This window comes from Phyllopteryx taeniolatus, chromosome 6 (assembly GCF_024500385.1).
Source record: "Phyllopteryx taeniolatus isolate TA_2022b chromosome 6, UOR_Ptae_1.2, whole genome shotgun sequence".
NCBI lineage: Eukaryota > Metazoa > Chordata > Actinopteri > Syngnathiformes > Syngnathidae > Phyllopteryx > Phyllopteryx taeniolatus.
Genome location: NC_084507.1, coordinates 3,478,292 through 3,498,041, shown reverse-complemented (window position 1 = coordinate 3,498,041; position 19,750 = coordinate 3,478,292). Strand labels below are relative to the sequence as shown.

General features: G+C 41.4%; 1 protein-coding gene across 1 annotated transcript; it reads right to left on the bottom strand.

The window, feature by feature from the left end:
* Window positions 1-326: 326 nt before the first annotated feature.
* Window positions 327-15,877, bottom strand: LOC133479643 (NIPA-like protein 2). The gene is made up of 11 exons (XM_061776867.1): window positions 15,649-15,877; window positions 12,661-12,729; window positions 11,557-11,725; window positions 5,276-5,335; window positions 3,606-3,727; window positions 2,261-2,357; window positions 1,896-2,031; window positions 1,666-1,754; window positions 880-943; window positions 700-794; window positions 327-565 (listed from the first exon to the last, which is right to left on the bottom strand). Exons 1-11 carry the CDS (start codon window positions 15,736-15,738, stop codon window positions 459-461), a joined length of 1,098 nt encoding a protein of 365 aa, XP_061632851.1. The 5' UTR covers window positions 15,739-15,877; the 3' UTR covers window positions 327-458.
* Window positions 15,878-19,750: the final 3,873 nt, after the last annotated feature.

The following is a 19,750-nucleotide window of genomic DNA, read 5'->3' as shown; positions in this document are numbered from 1 at the left end:
TGTGTGGAGTTTGCATGTTCTCCCCGTGCCTGCGTGGGTTTTCTCCGGGCACTCCGGTTTCCTCCCACATCCCAAAAACATGCATTAATTGGAGACTCTAAATTGCCCGTAGGCATGACTGTGAGTGCGAATGGTTGTTTGTTTCTATGTGTCCTGCGATTGGCTGGCAACCAGTTCAGGGTGTACCCCGCCCCTTGCCCGATGACAGCTGGGATAGGCTCCAGCACGCCCGCGACCCTAGTGAGGAGAAGCGGCTCAGAAAATGGATGGATGGATGGCTGCAAACCACCGTCAGTAACCATGACATATACACCAAAAACATACCACACCTTTTTACATTTTGCTTTAATTTACAAGCCCTTACACATTGATGAGCCTTTTTTTTTTTATGCTGCCCATTCACTTTTTAGGAGGCATGTGTTCACACACTTCCTCAGTCTCAACAGATGGGGCGGGTCCTAAGACTCTTCTGTTTGGTCACCTCTGTTGCACATGAGCTTGGCTGCCAATGATCCATATGTTTGAGTTTTGGTCTCAGGCTGCACTCTGTCTGTGCGTCGCTTTCCTGCCAACACAAAAAGGAGAGCTCTTTCGATGAAGCCTTAGATGCCAGCGCTGCTGCACTCAGCCATCATAGAAGTCGTGGGTCACTTCTTGCTAGTACATTTAACGCTTCTTGCTAGTACATTTAACGCTTACCAGGGACAATATCCATTGCTATAAAGTTGCAATCTTTTTTTACTTTTGGCCTGTTTCTGGCTATCAGGAAAACTCCCAGGAAGGATAGCAAACATCTGCAAACAATGTAGAACCTGTTAAACTCCTCATAAATGAAAAATGAAATCGTAAGATGAAATTTGTGTTTTAGTGAATGCTCACCCGAAAAGGAACATGAAAATATTCAGTAATGCCAACCCTTCAAATTCCTGGTAAAAGATTATCCCTGTAAGGCAACATATTCAACGTCAACTTCTAGTGTACACAACAGAATTTCCCATGTAGACAAGTACGTATTTAGAATTAGGTGCAAGTGTACCTAATGATGTGGCTTTTTTTCTTCAGTGTTCTATCCACTTTGTTTGTATAATATTCAACTATGAATAATAATCATCATAAAAAAATCTCTGTCACCATACAGTATGGCCTCAGTTATACTTTACTTTGTTCTGAAAATATTTTTGGCTACTTCGCTTATTGGTGCTCAGCATGACAGAGCTGCTAACACGTGCACACAACTAAGTCTCCAGTACTTAATCTTGGTGCAAACTGGAATTACTTTTAATTAAAATTAGATATTAATTTTGTGCATTGCTCATAAAATCTACTGTTAGTCCATCCATTTTCTGTAGCGCTGGTCTGTATTATGTATTATTTTTAAATTGAAATAATTGTATTTTGTATTTGGATTATTTTTAACGCACCTAAATGAGGTCATTAATATGTTAGAAACAACAATCTGTGGCTGCAAACTACAACCGTAATACCAGACATATTTTTTAAATTTGTCTCTCTGACCATCTCGTGGACATTTTTAACTTCGCAACAGCAGCATATTTCATAATGTGTTCGTACTGGATCTCATCAAATTGTGTAAATAGAACATAATCTGGAGGTTGGTGCGTAAATGGAACGACCCACAGAGTGACGCTTTTGTGATTAACATACCTGCAACAATAGCGCTTGCGGTGAAAAACACAAAGTTGATTGGAACCACCTCCGTGGCATCAAACATTTTCATTGCCTGATTGAGAAACCTGTGGACGAGCAGAAGAATAATATTGGATATGTGCAGCGAATCCTTGCTTTACATGATTGTTTTGTCGGACTGATCCGAGTAGTTCCATCCAATAGAAAAGTGGGAGAATAGCAAGCCCAAAAAGAAAAGTAGAACTAACTTGATCTGGAAGGCGCAAGAGGCCACCAGGACGACGAGCATGACGTAGAAAATGGGGTAGATGAGCTGCAGATGACCTTTTATCGACTCCGTAATCATTCCTGACACAGCCTTTACTGAGATGACCGTAACAGAGGCTGCAGGAATACAAGTAACACGTCACTAATATGTAATTGCGTGGCTAATATTCAGAGTAAATGATCCCATCTGGATGTGAATTCACTTAATTATTTTGCCTTGACATTCTCTATGCAGAAATGATGAGTGACCACAGGTCCATTTTGGTAACTAGGCAACAAAGCAACACACGACCCAAATTGCTAAAATTCATGCGCCCTCAATCAAGCAGTGTGCACTTGTCCGTACCAAGCAGTGCCACCAGCAGCATCACAATAACAATGTGCTTCATGTTCTTCTTCTTGTATAGAAAGAGCAGGATGCAAAAAACGATGACCTCTATCATCTATTGAGAAAGGAGAGGGGGGGGGGGAGATTAATTTATGCAGATCCTATTTCCTCATACTTCACAAAGAAAATGAAAGTTGTAATTGCTCTTCCTCTTTTCCCGACCACCTCATCTGTATGACAAAGTGCTCTTTGCAGACAAAAGAGCAGCACTCTTTAATTGAAACAAATCACCACGGTGTGGGGGGGTGGGGGGTATAAATTGCTGTTCTTTTAATGAGAAGAGCTGTCCTTGTGAGTCCAATAGCATTCAGCTGTTGAAGGACCTCGAGCAAACACCACAGGGCGGTAACAAATGGAGAATAAGAGGGGAATGCAAAAGTAGGGTGTGGAAAAAGGGCAAACTGACCTTTAAATCAATCCAAACCACCCCTCTGCCTTTGCGTAATATGGACGTGCGTGTGCGTGTGCGTGTCTATATCAATTGCAGGACTTTTTCAATGCAGTGCATCTAGTCTTCCATCAGTATTACGCAAATTTCGGAGACATTTCTATTGCACATTTCTTGCGTCAGTTAAGAAAACCAGACCAGATTCAAGTGTAGAATGTGAATTACAATAATATGGTGATCAGTGAATAATGCTGGTATTGTTACACAGGGCACACACTCAGCACTGACTGAAATACTTGGAGAGCTGCTTGCTGTTATCTTTCTGGGTCTGTTTGGAAAGACTACAGTATGTGCATGCAATAGACTGTCCCGTAGGAATAAAGGGAACATTTGGAATATACGTGGAGATTTGGCAGGGTTGAATTGATCTGTGCATGTTGCGGCATTAGATAGAAATAAATAGTAGCTTTTGTCAGAAGCGCATTCATCCCTATGGTAACAGCCACAGTATGTTTACAACATCCATGCCAAAGGTTAAACTGGAATGACTTGCATCCATCCATCCATTTTCTGTACCGCTTGTCCTTGTCGTTAGGGTCGCAGGTAATGGAGTTGTTTTAATCTTTTATTTGTTAGGAAGACAGAGGACTTGCTGTCTATAAACTACTGTATACATACTGCATGACACTCATACCAGATCAGAATCTCAATCTTATATGTCTCTTATATAACATGTTCAGGTTTAAGCACAATAATGGTTGGTTATTCATACTCTATACACCTGTACTCCTTGGATCTCCCCCCCCAATGAGTGGTTCTTCTCATGAAAACTTTGGACCCAAAGAAAATAGAACTCTTCTTTCTCTTACATGATTGTATATACTGCATAGATCATGTTTGGATAGGGTTACATACAAGGTACAGCAGGAAGTGCCAGCTGATGACATAGTACTGGACCAGATGGGCTGTAATGTGAGTGGATGTGTGGGGAGCAAATGTCACCAAGACGTAGGTGCCTGTTATTGCCAGGGTGCCACCTAAAGACAGAGACGAGAGGTGAGCTGACAACTTGCAAACATTCATCGGCCAGATCCATTGAAACACACGCGTACAGGAAAAAGTGGGTATTGTATTTCAAATACTGTACAGAGAAACCAAAGACACCTCAACGCTGACGTATTTTTCAATCCAGACAATATGGAACAAAACAATATTATTCAATCCAGCAAGACCTTGGATTATTATTTTGTTATCAGGATTTCATGCTTCTATCATGACCGAAACAGCAAAAACAGACAAAAAATAATTTGTCAACATTTCTACCTGCATTAGCATACAAATATAACTGGTTCTTGCATAGCAGTGGTGCACTTTTTTTTTTTTGTCATCCAGACAAACACCAAATGGCGGTCTTGCCCTCCTGCTTTTGCACTTTTTAGAGTTTTCCTACTTACTTGCCCCACTTCATCCCATCAATCCTTATTTTTTGTGTGAGTGATAGATGCTGTTGTCAAGACTAAATACGGAATATGTACTGATTGCATTGAAATAACAGAAATCCATCCATCCATTTTCCGTAGCGTTTATCCTCAATTTGGTCGCGGGCGTGCTGGAGCCTACCCAGCTGACTCTGGGCACACTCTGAATTGCCCACCAGCAAATCGCAGGGCACATATAAACCAACAATAATTCCCACTCACATTCACACCAGTGGGCAATTTAGAGTTTTCAATTAACCTAGCATGCATGTTTTTGGGGATGTGGGGGGGAAACCGGACACAGGAGAGGCCGGGTTTGAACCTGGATCCTCAGAACTATGAGGCAGATGTGCTAACCAGTCCTCCACTGTGCTGCTGAAATAACATAAATAAATGATATAACAATAAATATGAGTACATAAAGTGCATTTCTACATTTTTTCTTTGCAGCACTTGCAACAACAGGAAAGTATATATATCATGGTTGTTTCCTGCAGTCCCCTTTTTGGAGCTTAGGTGGCGCTTTGTGCCTCGCCTCCCTCTTTCGCTCTCTCCCCCAGCAAATCAGCACCACCTGGGCCGTGCCCCTGTCCTCTATCAACACTCATCACTGCCTGCATAAAAGCCTGCCGGATCCAGGAAACCATCACCACAGTATTAACACGTTGTGGTGGTACACATGCCGACCCTTGCACTCTCTTCACTCGCTTTCCTGAAGTCATACTTACCTCCTTGTGTTTTCCTTCGTCTCCAGTGCCCCTTCCGTGCCCCCCGCCTCGCTGTCCGCTCCAGCCACGCCGCCAAGCTATCCCACCTATCCTTACCCTGAGCCAACCTTCAATAAACCATTCTAAATCTACTCCCTCCGCTTCAGTCTGCTTTTGGGTCCTGTCAAACCTGATACGAATTAGTATCGTGACAGTATACATGGATATGCCACAGCAATAATATTAGGTTTCTCAGTAAATTTCCATATTTCTTTACTCTCTCTCTCTCTGACAAATAGTTTAAAAACTAATTTCATTAAATATAACTTTAGTTATTTCTTCAACCAGCCAGCAATCTGTCAGCAGATACATCTATTATTGTTCCTGAGTGTTTGCTTACCGACAATGTCAGAGACGCACAGGGTCTCCTTGAGGAAAATCACAGAAATGAGAGCGCTTGCTAGAAAGAGAAATAAAAAGATATTCCCATTAGTTTAACAATCATTGAAGCATCTGATTCTTTGTTAGTGTCATAGAGGCACTGAGCTCTAATGCAGTCTTTTTTTCACCCTCTGACTGTGTGCCTTGAAAGTAGCAAAGTCTAGACACAATAAAACAGGATTAAAATATATAATGCTTGTAAATTATTTTGCAACCTTGGGATCGACATAGGGCAAAGGACAAGGGCATAAAGTTGATTGGATATAAATACAAACAGGATTGGGATGTGTTTTTTCGGATGAGGAAGCGTCAATTGGCAGACAGATGGTCTCAAGTTCTCTTGCAAAATGTCTTGATAAATTCATTGTGTTATTTTTACAGTGCTGAGGTGCTCTAGCAAGACTCAATTAACCTGCATATTATTCATGTGCATTCAAGTATCAGACAACGAGCGGGGATTATAAATGACAGTAATGGATATGGCCGCAGTAATTGTTGATAACTGTGCTTTTGGAGAATCACAGTGAGGGAATTTTTACTTAACAGGGCTGTCAAACTCAAAATCACGGTGGGCCAAAATTAAAAATGGGGACAAAGTCTCAGGCCAAACTCAATATTTATTCAAACTTGACCGCAATTGTGCATGTTTTCACTTCTCTCCAGATATGTAATGTCAAACCTTATCCTATGAAAACCAACTTAAATGAATTTGGAATAAGCAAACGTTATTATTATAAACGCACGACATTGTCCAATAAAGGACACATCAGTGGTATTTGTTTCTTATTTAAACAAATACAAACAGGATTGGGATGTGTTTTGTCGGATGAGGAAGCGTCAATTGGCAGACAGATGGTCTCAAGTTCTCTTGCAAAATGTCTTGATAAACTTGGGATTATGTCAATTTTATTTTATTTTTATGTCAATGAAAGCAATGCGTCCAGGCCCTGAGGATGCTAAGCAGTCCCAAACCACGATGCCCACTGCACCATAATGCATGGGGCCCCTGCGGCCTCTTGCGGGTGGGTGGTTTTTGGGGCGCCTTAGTGATGCCAGTGGACCGCCCGGAGTCCCTCGCAGTAGGGGTGTCCCATCAACCGGGCCGCTCTCGCGTGGACCCCGGGACATGGACCCGCCTCTCGGATGGGTGAAGTGGAACCCTCTGCTCCCGCGGTGCTGGCACAACAATTACAGGACACCTCTGAGGGTTATTGTGCACGCGAGATGGTGTCAATTCACTCGCATGTGTCCGCAGGCACACCTGGGACTTATTCGCTGGGTGTGGGGTCACTCACTCATTGCTATAAATAACTCTTAAAACTATGCGAAGTTCCTGGGTATCCCCCCACTTGCACTCCGTTTCCATAGGTGTTTAGAATTTAAACTGTAAGTCTTTAGCCAACACTCTAGCGGTGTCTGACTATGGACTGATGAACATCAAGACATCAGACCCCTTCCAGTTTCATGCAAGTTAACAATTGTGAATTGTAGGGCATCTAAGAGCTCTTTTGTGCCAGGCATGGTTAGCATCGGGTGATGCTTCTTGAGAGTCGAAAACTCTAAATTGTGTTTTTTATAGGGCAGGGCAACTTTAACCAACACCTCCACCCTTATCAAATTGATTGGGATCGAGGTTGACTAACTCCTGACTTTGGTTAGCTCGTAGAGAGGTTCATTGTTTACACAGTGTGTCCAATAAAAACATGAAAACCTAATTGTTTGTGTGGTATTAACTAATGCAGACTGCTTTTCTCTATTACATATAGATTTTATGACCAATTTATGCAGGAATCCAGGTAATACCAAAGGGTTCACATGCATTTTCTTGCAATTGTGCACACTAAGTTGACAGTTTGATCTGCCTGTAAAATCTGTCAGAATCCTGAGATGGATGGAGCACATTAGGTTAAGCTCACCAACTTGATCTTCCATGCAGCATGTTTAATGAACACATTCATCAATATCAGCGTCAAAAGATGAGATACTGAAAAACAATCATTTCTACATGAGCCAAGCCTCACAAATCGTCTTTGTATTGCCCCGGGATACGCAGCGAACCGAGACTGATGGGCAACCATTACAGTGTTGGAGTGTGACAAAGATGGGTTGTGATCCAGGACCACAGACACACGTCAATAAGGAAGTACGCACACAGATGGATGGCCACACAGGCCCAAACTGCATGGGGCAATCAAAGCAGACAGACATAAATACAAATATGTCATGCTGGGGATCTAAATGTCATCACGATGTACTGTATTGCAAAATACTGACAAACGCCAACCAGGACACAGACGGGCAGCGCATAAACAATCAATATTACACGGATTCACACAAACAAATATGTGAGATTAAATGTAGTGAAAAGGTAGGACACAGTTTCTTCACACATTGATCGCCAAGCATGACAACAGTTTTAATTAAATGTCTGGCACTGGAAATGAAACCAAAGTACTTTTAAAACAACATACACTTTTAAGTTAAAGCAATAATATCTACACTACTGTAATGTATCGGTCGGAGTGTAAAACATGGAATGCATGTGCACAAAGCTGGAAGGACATTAGTGACTAATTGGAGGATTAAAAAGACTCTTCAACCGTCAGTTGTTAAATATTTCATACAGATGAAATACACACACATTAAGGAACATGCCTGTGCCTCTGGGAGCAGCTGGCTTTTGCCAAGTGACGTCACCATAGCAACACCGTATAAAGTGGGATTCACACAGCTTGATAAAATGAGAAATGTGACAAAGGGAACCTCTGGGGTAAGCAGTTGTGCGCGCGTGTGCGTGCGCGTGTGTGTGCATGCACTAAACCGGGAGACTCCCTGAGGGAGATCACACATCACACTATAGCAATCAAGCTGCCGTTTTGGCAAAGAAACAAAGATAAAAGATCCTACAATATTGCTGATCCTGTGTAACCAATGCTGCTAATTGCTACTATACACTACTGTTAGGTCCAGAAGTATTTGGACATTTTTTTAAACTACTTGTCTTCATTAGTGCTGAAGCCTCTCCCAGCAGTAAATAGTCAATGACATATACGTTTACGAAACATCTTAATTAGCTGAAAGTCTACACTTGAATCACATCCTTATTGCTTTGTTTCCAAATGGGTTAACTGTAATTGGATTTTTGTTATTGCGATATTATGTGTCGCCGCCATGTGTTTAAGGTGACCTTCAGTGGAGCATGCCAGCCTCCTTCCTCCGAGTGATGAATTGACTTCTATTTCAAGGGAAGGAGAGGTGACACGTGGGCCTGCACAACATTTGGAAGGCTGTTGTCTCACCTAATTGTGACAAGCAGCCTCAGAGGAAAAGGCCGGGATAGTGACTGGGGTATCACAGTGGCGGACTTGGACAGGCGTACAACAACAATCTCATCAATGGGCTCCCTCTCGCATCGTCTCCATTTCCCCCCCCCACTTGGAATATTATTTTAGTACTCATCTGTATTCTTCATCCTTTTTTTTTTTTTTTTTTAGTCTCCCCTCACAAATCTCTTTCATCTATCACCCACCCTCCTGTTGTTTACGCAGCCGAGGACTCCTGCTATATTTGTCGCCCCACGAAGCCTTCGCTCGCATCCAACACCGCCACAGGATCGGAGTGCGTTAGCTAGCAAAGCATGTCTGAAAAAAAGAAAAAAAAACTCCACACACCCTGGGTGTCAACACACCGCTTGCTCTTTTGTGTAGAATGGTAAGGCGCCCCCTTTCATTGTGTTATTTTTACAGTGCTGAGGTGCTCTAGCAAGACTCAATTAACCTGCATATTATTCATGTGCATTCAAGTATCAGACAACGAACGGGGATTATAAATGACAGTAATGGATATGGCCGCAGTAATTGTTGATAACTGTGCTTTTGGAGAATCACAGTGAGGGAATTTTTACTTAACAGGGGTGTCAAACTCAAAATCACGGTGGGCCAAAATTAAAAATGGGGACAAAGTCTCAGGCCAAACTCAATATTTATTCAAACTTGACCGCAATTGTGCATGTTTTCACTTCTCTCCAGATATGTAATGTCAAACCTTATCCTATGAAAACCAACTTAAATGAATTTGGAATAAGCAAACGTTATTATTATAAACGCACGATATTGTCCAATAAGGGACACATCAGTGGTATTTGTTTCTCATTTAAACAGATACAGTGGGCACGGAAAGTATGCAGACCCCCTTAAAATGTTCACTCTTTGTTATATTGCAGCCATTTGCAAAAATCACTTCTTTTGAATAAATCTGCAAAAATATCAACAATTCCGTTTTTTTTTTTTTCTTTCTGTCGATATGGGGTGCTGTGTGTACATTAATGAGGGAAAATGAACTTAAACGTTTTAGCAAATGGCTGCAATATAACAAAGAGTGAAAAATTTAAGGGGCTCTGAATACTTTCCATCCCCACTGTAAGATCTGAAATCTAGAATCTGTCGTGAACAGATAATACGCCTCCCACTTTGTCTTGAAAGCTCCTGTTTTCCATCTCTCATTTGGCCATTTTACGAGGGGTAAATTTGCCCGAGGAGACTGGGTGCATGGTCGCTAATGCTGGTCTCGACTGATGCGCCAACACACTAGCAAAGCATTCTGGGATTTGTAGTATTAGTATTAGTATTATGCGCTATACACTGGAGGGCCAGCTGTAATGCACATTTGATATGATCTTGCGGGCCAAATACTAATACATCGGGGGCCGGATTTGGCCCGCAGGCCTGATTTTGCCTTATAATGACTTACAGTAATGATATCAAATTTTGTGTGTTAACAGCATTATATACAGTCAAGTACAAAGTACTTTGGTAAAACTAAATTGAGTACGGTACTGCATTCAGCCCTCAACAAGATTGTGGTTTACTTCAGTGTATTATTCAAACCACTCAGCCATTTGCAACACATGGCAATAGAAAAACTGTTTGAAGCACTTGGGTAATCGATATCAATAATCATGAGCAGCCGTCACCTCCGTTTCGGTGACTGACGAGTTGCAGGAGTTAAAAAAATAATAATTAAGCTGTGTTTTTAATGTTTAACCTGCGTTTGGAATGTATGCACAGAGCAGCTGCCAGCTGCGACGAGCAGACAGGCTTTGTTTTGATTGGCCCGTGAGTCTGGCTTAGTTCATAGCAGCTTAGTTCACACTGTCACAGTCAAATGAGCTAGTGTGGAAGAGGAGAAGAATGGAGAATGGAAAGAACACGGTAGGAATGGAAATGAGTCCCGAACATCGCCTGCACCCACAATTTGGTTGCAATCACCAGGTCGACTGATTTAGAATTTTTAGAATAGATGTCTTATATCAGACAGGAAATCATTCAAAATTCCCTTCGGATTAAGAAAGTATTGGAATGCAGATACAATGGAAGCTCAAAAGTTAGTTAGTACATTGAGGATTAACCATGCTCGTTGAGATTTCCAGCTTTATCATATACATTCACGCTTGTTATTAAAAATTGTGGCACACGTTTGTGCGTTTTCACGCTTTACTTTTAACAAGAGTTATCTTGTTTTTACACCTACTGTATATAACAGTAAAACAAAATAAAAATTTACCTAACTTGCATGTTTTTGAAATGTGGGAGGAAGCCAGAGTACCCGGAGAAAACACGCAAGCATGTTGAGAACATGTAAACTCCACGCCAATTTTTTCTTCAATGATCCCTTTTCTTTTTTTTTTAAAGATAAGAAAGGGAATTACCGTCTGTGACATCAATTCCACCTGAAGTGTTTTGATACCTGACAGGCATTTATTTGAATTTTGCATGCGACATGATATAATTATGATAACTATTACTGGGACTTTTTGTGCCCTCCTTTTGACTAATACCTTTGAATGATGAGACCCATCTGATGCTGCGGAAGCTCTCTGTGGCCCACGGCTTGTGTTGTAAAATGTGACTACAAAAAATGTCAGGACTAGCCTACTAGAACATCTGAGATTCATTTGGGGTTAATAAGAGGCACTAAATAGTGGCAGTTGTGTGGTGACTTCTATAGGTTAACTAATAGTAGCAAAAGGTTTTGAAATGATTTATCTTGGTTTTTTTATTTTGGTGTATCACAAAAACCTGCAATTTGAACAGGGGTGTATAGACTTTTTATATCCACTGTAGCTTCCCTTCATCTCATTTGTTAATAGTTGTATTACTGACTGTTGATTGTGTTAACAGATATAAATACACGATACATAATACGTATGCTGTTTTTTTTCTGAATTTAATCAAAATGTACCTATGACAGACACACAGCCCAGTGGGGCTATGAGGGATGCCGGGGCAAAGCCGTAGGCCGCAAAATTCCCCAGTTCCCCAACTCCCATGAGAACCAGACCGCACCACCACAGCACAGAGGTGTAGTAAGGCTTGGAGCCTTGCTGGGACAGACGGACGTGGGCATATTTCTGTTTGGAGGAGAGGGAAGAAGAGTTTGTGGCAGCTTCAGATCCATGCAGTAAACACCTGCATAAAGCACACTTGCACATCACACTGATAGTAATTAATCATACGTAACATTTTCCGTAATATGTCATGATAAGGGTCGTTGCCCAACTCTTAATATAAACGTAAAACTTTCAGCAGCATTCAATCAGAGAGGTGGCTTGACACCAATTAAGCAGATCAATGAGTGGGAAGCTCATTCCAGTCGAAGAAGGACACATTCCTCCATAAACAAGCTCACGGTGCCAAACCAATGGTTGGCTACATTTGCTCAGCATTTCCCCTGATTTTTAATTGACGCTGTAACATGTCTCAACCTCAGTCAGTTCCAACCGTTTACGAGGTTTCTCTCCAAATCGATTTTTCACCAATTTGCTCGATTTTTGTAAGATGACAACGCATGCATTTAGGACATTCAAGCAGACTCGGGTGAGCAACACTAGTGGCACAATGCCAAAGCAATCGATTTTTCTAATCAACTGAGAATCATTTGACCACATTTACTTTCAGATGACCTTTTACACTTGTACACCTAATCAAACAATAGTTACTTTTTACAGCTAGACTTTCCAGAAGAAGTCGTTTGGTCAAATAGTTATAATTCTGAAAGGTACTTGGCTCTAACAAACAAAAATTATGTTTCCAGTACAATTGCAAATATAAACTTTTTATTTTTTTTATTTGCTATCTCTACCCATGACAGTGTTAAATTCAAATCCAACTATGATGTTTAAGCCTTGGTTAAGCACGCTTAGCACTTGTAGCCAGTAGGTCACACATTCCGTTCCGTAAATATGTCAAAGTCAGGTTACGCCGCAGAAGATATGCAACAAAGTGTGCAGAAATTGGGATTTTAATAATTTCATGTTCTGGATAGCAGGATGGCAGAGTGTCCTACTTGTATGTTGAGGGAAACGCTGATGAGGACATTCCCACATATCGAGATGATGATTCCGAGGAGATATGTCTGTGGAAGCAGGCAGTAAACAGGCAGGAGATTAGGTGACGCTTGACTAGTCATACAGCAACTCCCACAATTCTGCAACTCTTCCCTCCAGCTGTTACTTTTATGAAAGTCACACAGAGCCACGAGGGTTCTGTGTTTGCATGTGTGCTTCACTACACGCTTCCGAATTTGTGAATATCAAAGTCTCTCTTTCTATATATACATTGACATGCAACAAACAGACAGGAACAAAGAGTCACGAAAATGTTACTCGCACAGAAATGATCAACAGTATCCCAAAAATAAGAGTGCAGTCAAAGTCAATTTCTGTCCCTCAAGTTACGGGTCGACACTAGTGCTCATTATTGGACTCCAAATGAAATGTTTTTCCAATATGTGTTTCCCCAACCATTCTCACATTCACCTTGAACTCAGAACTTCATGTGTGTTGTTGACTCTCGCCACACATAAAGCGAGAATGAGACCACGCCAGAAGTAAACAGGATTACGTCTTTACTGTGTGAATGGCTTTGTCTCGAAGTGAGACCATGTTTGATGATCGCCGTGTATCAGCGGCGTAACAGGATTTGGGAGAAGGAGGAGGCAGAAAGCAGATGGGCGGCTGCTTAATGAGATTCTGGGACTGATTTTAATTGAACTGTGCGTGTGTAAAGTATAATGGGATGCAAAGCTTAAGGACATCATTTAGTTAGCAATAGCACTGATGAAATTTCATGCTGAGGGTACTTTTGACTTTAAAGCAACATTGTGTAGTACCTGATACCAACTCACATCTTAAAAATAATGATGATGATGGTGATGAGGATGTGCGGGGGGGCGGGTGAAATCTATCCTCTGTTATTTTCTGAAAAACTCACCTATTCGCTGCTTCTGTGTTCAGGCTAATGCAATATAAGTATGAATTTGGCACTATCTTGTGTCATCTTGGTGCCAGGGAAATACTGTGTGTTGAAGTGAGTTGAAGTGTTTCATTTATACAAAAGTAGTGCTTTGCTGTCATCTTGTGACATCTGTAGGTAATTGTAAACCTTTTTAGGGGGGCATCAATTGCGGATTTTTGCTATTCACAGCAGTCTTTTTCGTGGAAGACCATTGTCATAGTCGTAGCTCTTCCTGAGCTTCTATCAATTCAGTCCATAAAGATTTGACCTTAGATGGACGGGGCGACGAATCCAGCTGCGGAAGTTTAAAAAAAATAAATAAATACCCACCCTCCCAGTTATTAGTTTTAGCCATAAAAATGTACCGGTAGACAGATTGCAACACTTGCACAACTTTTTTTTTCTTATACTGTAGGTGTGTTCCCGTCAAGAGCACAATGTAATTGCCAAATCAAATCATAAACCCCATGACATATTTAAAGCCAAATGATAATTGCATGAGGGAAGCGTAATGGGCTTGCAAGCTGCTGGTATGGTTGTTGGTTTAAATGTGCCCTGCGATTGGCTGGCAACCAGTTGAGGGCGTACCCCACCTCCTGCCCGCAGTTTGCTGGGAGAAGCACTGAACAGCTATGAATGCTAAGCATCATTCACCCCATGATCTGAATACTGTACATCAGTGGGACTCAAGTAATCAAACCAACCGGATAAGTTCTTTGCCTGTGGTGTGCTGCACTTTTTTTTTCTTTCTCTCTCTTTCAGGCACACTGCAAACCTCCAGCTCCAGCTCCAGCTCCAGAAGCCAGCTGAAGTGTGAGACAGAATGATATTGTTATGATGCTCACTGGCATCGTGGGTAGCTTGGGACAAAGGAGGCTGGGACCATTATCCAGCTCTTCAGGATTCTTACAGTAGATCCATTCTCTAACGCCCACCCGTGAGCCATTACTCACTATTTGTGCCTCTCTTGCCTCCTCTTGTTACTCTCTCCTCTCTGCCGCCCCAAAATGTCACACACAAGACAAGACAATTAGAGGAGAAGCTGAGCATGAGGAGAATGTGAGCGTAAGAGTGGGAGGACAATCACATGTGTGCGCCTCCCGTTAAAGGCATGATCATACACAAACTTTCTGTATTAGTGCAGTGAGTTGGAGAGTCCAGCTGAAAGAGAAGGACTTTCTGCACAATGGTGTAGTCGTGATCACATGAGAAAATAGTGACAGATGTCAACATTAATATATTTCTGTGCTGGCCCACGCCCAATAGTCATGACACAAAAAGCTTAAGAGACAACACAGATGAACGTCATCACTATTGGGGGCATGAGTGGTCCATGTGGTTTGTTTCTACAGAAAGGCTAAATTTGAATATTTCCAAGGGAATTTATTGGCTCATGATCATGAATTGCCATCAATGTACGCCCATTGCAAGCGGTGGCTAAAAAGGTCGACACACAATTGTTCAAATGGCAAAGTTTTGCGCTGTAAAGATATTCACCATACTATTAGTGAAGCCTTGTTGTGGCGGCATCATGCTTTTGGGCAATCATTTCCCCCATCTAGACCTGTCAGAATTCCGACAGTTCCGAATACCAGTCCCTTTTTTTTTGGGACACAAAATCATCAGGCTTCATTTAGAAAGCTGAAGTTAAAGAGGATTTGCGCCTTTCAGCATGCATTATTAAATCAGCTAAGGAATTTACTTGACGAATTAGTTTTCAAATGGCCGAGCAGGATTGAAAATCGGAGTCAAATCTGGGGGCTGTGCACAGATTTCCTTGCAATCTGACATATTTCAAGAGCATTCAAATGGCCAAACATTCAAACACCGAATGAAGTGTACACATGAAAACAAAAAAAATATATATAAAAAAAAGGGTTTCATTTTTCTGCATGACCAAAACCTGGTTGTGTGTTCACTGGATACTACTGTACTAGGTTATTGAGTCAATCACAATGAATATAATACATACGTATTATATACAATGGGATCCACTTCTTAATACTGACTAATGTAGGCTTCAATAGAATAAGGTTACCTGAAGTGGATTTTGCAGGACTTCAGCCCGGTGAGCCAGTGCGATCGTCAAATTAAGAGCACTTAAATTCGCCCTCATATTGTACAACATCGATATATATATATATTTTTTTTTGTCTTCCAAAGCTTGCCGCTTCACATCTTTGGCCGCCGCTTTACAGCCCTCTCCATTCCGTGCACGCACAAAACTTGAGGCAAACTTCTGTCTTCCACGACGACTGTCAGCACTTTTACGACCGTAGGAAATATGTCACTTTACCAATGGAACTATGACCACATATTTTGGGCGGGGAATAAAAATGACAATTAATACAGTACTAAGACACTTTTAGTCTCATGAGAAGCTTTCCATGAGGTTATTTCATTTTTTTTTAGGGGAAAACATTGGATTTAGATATAATTTACACAATTTCGAGTGTGCCTGAACGCACCATCATCAACTCCTACTTTCGTGCCAGAAACATCGTCAGATTTATTTGATATCCTTTTAAGACAACTTCAATAGAAGATTGAGAAAAGAGACAGACCAAAGATAGCACTGTTAAATTCTTTCTTTTTTTTAAATTACTAAAATTTGAAAAACTAGATCAATTGTTTTCGTGCATTTCTTCAGATTTCAAAGTGTTTATTTTGTGTATATAACGCAAAATAACCTGAAACTGGTATTTGATGCGATTTGTGAGTGCGTGCATGTTTTCCGAAGTAGTGAAATGTTTAAAAGTCAAAAAGATAACAGAAAAAAAAAGATTACATGAAACAGATAGTCATACAATATTTAGATATGTCGCCCCCTACTGGAGACCTCCAGGATTCCTAAGCGATATGAGGGACAGTTTTGTCTGTAAACTATGGAAATTCATGAAAATGCATTGCACATAATAGTTAAATAAAAATTGTAGCTAAATAAATGTTTGGAAAATAAACAGTTCCATAGGAGATTAAACAGATATATATTGTACTTAAAGGTTACGCAACTGTACTATACTGATCAGGTGTAGTGGACTGGATTTAAAAAATACGTTTAAGGCCACATTATCCAGAGTTTGAACATTTAATCCAAAGATTCCTTCACATACCACACTTTGAGAATCACTAATAGTTGATCTGTCCATTTGTCACATGCACACAGTGAACTCCTGCCTCTCCAAGTGAAACTGCTTTTTATTGTCTTTGCAGTACTTACTTACTTTAAGTAAAATGAGGGCAATGTTCAACACATTGGTTTAATTGTGGCGCATTTTTAGTGCTTCCAACTACGAAGGCTACAAACCGCCTCCTGATATTTCTAGATGGGCGGCTAACGTTCTCACTTCCAGTCTACAAGATGTTTCAGTGTATCTGGATCCTCATCGGCCCTTCCTTTTGCGAAGCTCATCTGCAGCTGAAAGGGAGAAAGAGAAAGGACCGCCTCAACAAACACAAAGCCAAAGCATCTCTCTGTATGGGCCCAGCTGCACGTTCTCTGGTCAAAGAGATGAAATTCGACAAGACGGCGCTCCCTTTCATCTGAACTCACTGAGTGATCCCGCTCCCGACGAGGATGCAACCGCAAAACATGTTGTTTATCACGGCCACGTCTATGTAGACGCAGATTATTATAGTTGGCTCCCGTAACGTGTACTCGTAGTTGTAATCCTTCGTTACACTTGCTACCCTCTTAAATCAACATGTGAGTCAACGGCATCTCATATTTTTGATTTCTTTTCATTAATCTCACCCTTTGTGCGCTGCTCTGAGTCTACCAGCCCTTTGCGACAATAATTGACAGCCATTTGATGGGATTGCTGTGGTGTGAAAGGGAAGAGGCACAATAAAGCAAAACATACTTCATTTGAATTGTCAAGACTTCACATGACTAAACAGATTCCCTTTTATTTACAACATGTATTAATCTCTCGAGACATTGTTTATAAACTGGTGCCAGTAGACGATCAGGATGGGCTTTGAATGGCAAATTCTCTTATGCCTCCAGGCAAGTAACATTTTCCATGTGGCTATGGAGACACATGTCACCAAATGTTTTCAGTCAAAGAGGAGTTCAAAATATTGTTGTTCCCTGACCTTTCTGATGGAGAACAATGGTGGAGGGTAAACGTGAGGAAATACTCGTGTGGAACAAGAGATAAGGCAGCGATTAAAGGGTTAAGATAACAGAGGGTGAATAATGTCTCAGTTGAGGGAAGAGTGAGGTTTCTGTTGAGAAAAGCTCAGGAGCAGCAAATTTAAAATAAAATAAAAAAAAAAAAAAAAAAAAAAGACTCCTACGCACTCTTTGTCAAGCCTGCGCCTCTGATTTTGAAGGAAAGGAAAACTTCATTTTCTCTCCTCCCCATCCTCAATTTGACATCTTTACCTCCTCCTAATCTTTCTCCGCACAACCGTCTTACACTAAACCACTGCTATGGTCACGACGCTGTGAAGGGCAACAGTACATGCAATGATTCTTATTCTCTCTTCACTATTGTTTGATATGTGTAAAAATATTGTTGATGAGCTAAGTTTTAAGAACCAACCTTCAAATCATCAGAACACGTATATACTGTTTAAAATAGTGAAAATGTGGAGAAACAAGTGAGGGATACAGCGTGAGAGTTGTGATGTCATAGAGAATGTTGATGTGACAAGCATGAAGCAGTCATGTCACCTGCGCCTTTATGATTACTCCCTTTGACGACATGAAAATCTACATTGGATGATAAAATAGTCGGTTCACTACTCTTGTTTTGAACCCTACCTTGTTCATTGAGCTATACGGCAGAAAAGTGACAATGGATTTTATTGATGGAAGCATAGGTGTCTATAGACCCATCATGGTATGTTTGTGCTGGACTCGAAGTTTCTCTATTCATGTGGCACTTTTCCAGCTACTGGTAACAGACTGAAAAATATCTCTGGTTTAACCTTCCCCTCAAATCCCTCCAGAAGGATCCTTCTGGAATTTCTAGGGCTAGGCCCACCCACTTTAGGGATTGTTGGAGATTGTGCTTAGAAAGAGCACACAACCTGCAAATAGCAAGATGCAACCTTGTCACTCAGCACTCCCTGAGTGTGTCTTGAGATTGTCCATGACTATCACAAACATAATCAGATTTAAAAAAAAAACACAAAAAAACACCTGGTGGAGCACAGTCTCTCATTGTGATTGTGTTGGGATCAGGTAGTTCCTAGCAGTAGTCCCCCTCACCCTCTACTAGGCCAGTACCTCATGGACTGGCCCTCTCCTGGTCATGAACATGGAAATTCCCACAACCCACCTAAGGACTCCTTTTGAGTCCAGTGCAGACTTTCACAGTTTGACAATCAGGTGGATTCTCCTTGTGAGTCCTCATAGGAATAGTCATAGACTGCCCCAAGAGGCTATTGTTGGAACACACCTTCGCATCGGTACACAATTTGGAATCAATTTCAAGGAAAGACCATATATCCAACTGCCACTACTCAGTGAAAAGGCAGGTCAGTCAAGACATCCATGCATCCATCCATTTTCAACAGCGCTGGAGCCTATCCGAGCTGACTTCGGGCGAAAGGCAGACTACACCCTGAACCGATCGCCAGACAGTCGCAGGGCACATATAGACACGGACAACCATTCGCACTCACATTCACGCCGTCATTGAGTGGGAACTGAACCCACTCTGCCCGCACCAAAGTCAGGCGAGTGTACCACTACATCAGTCAAGACAATCCAACAAAATTTAAAGCCTTCAGTATCTCAAGACAAATCTTGTCCATGTGCAGTGTCTTTTCATAACCCTAATGTTCCAAAAAAGTGATGGTAATGGCCCAGGACTGTATATCTTTTGGGATTAAAGGTTCCCCGGATCACCTCAAGTCAGCAGTCATTGCTGCATGACCATTGAAGTGCTCTTGCAGCACAAGAGAGGTATTGTCCAGCACATCGCCCAAGATTTCTAAGAAGGCCAGATACTCCGAACCTCTGTTTGGTGCATAGGCACAAATAGTCAAAACACGTCTTTCAGCAACCCACATTGACAAGAAGGTACTCTTGTCGTCAACAAAACAGAACAAAACAGCGCTTTGCTTCTGCCCACTGCTATTTGACATTAAACCCTACACCCATACATTTTCACACCCAGGTTAAA

Bases quoted from the DNA above. Each gene is read 5' to 3' on its own strand.
- LOC133479643 (XM_061776867.1), bottom strand. From the start codon at position 15,738: ATGTTGTACAATATGAGGGCGAATTTAAGTGCTCTTAATTTGACGATC. The intron at 12,730-15,648 runs GTAACCTTATTC...CTGCTTCCACAG, and splicing joins TCCTGCAAAATCCACTTCAG to ACATATCTCCTCGGAATCAT. The intron at 944-1,665 runs GTATGTTAATCA...GTTGCCTTACAG, and splicing joins CGCAAGCGCTATTGTTGCAG to GGATAATCTTTTACCAGGAA.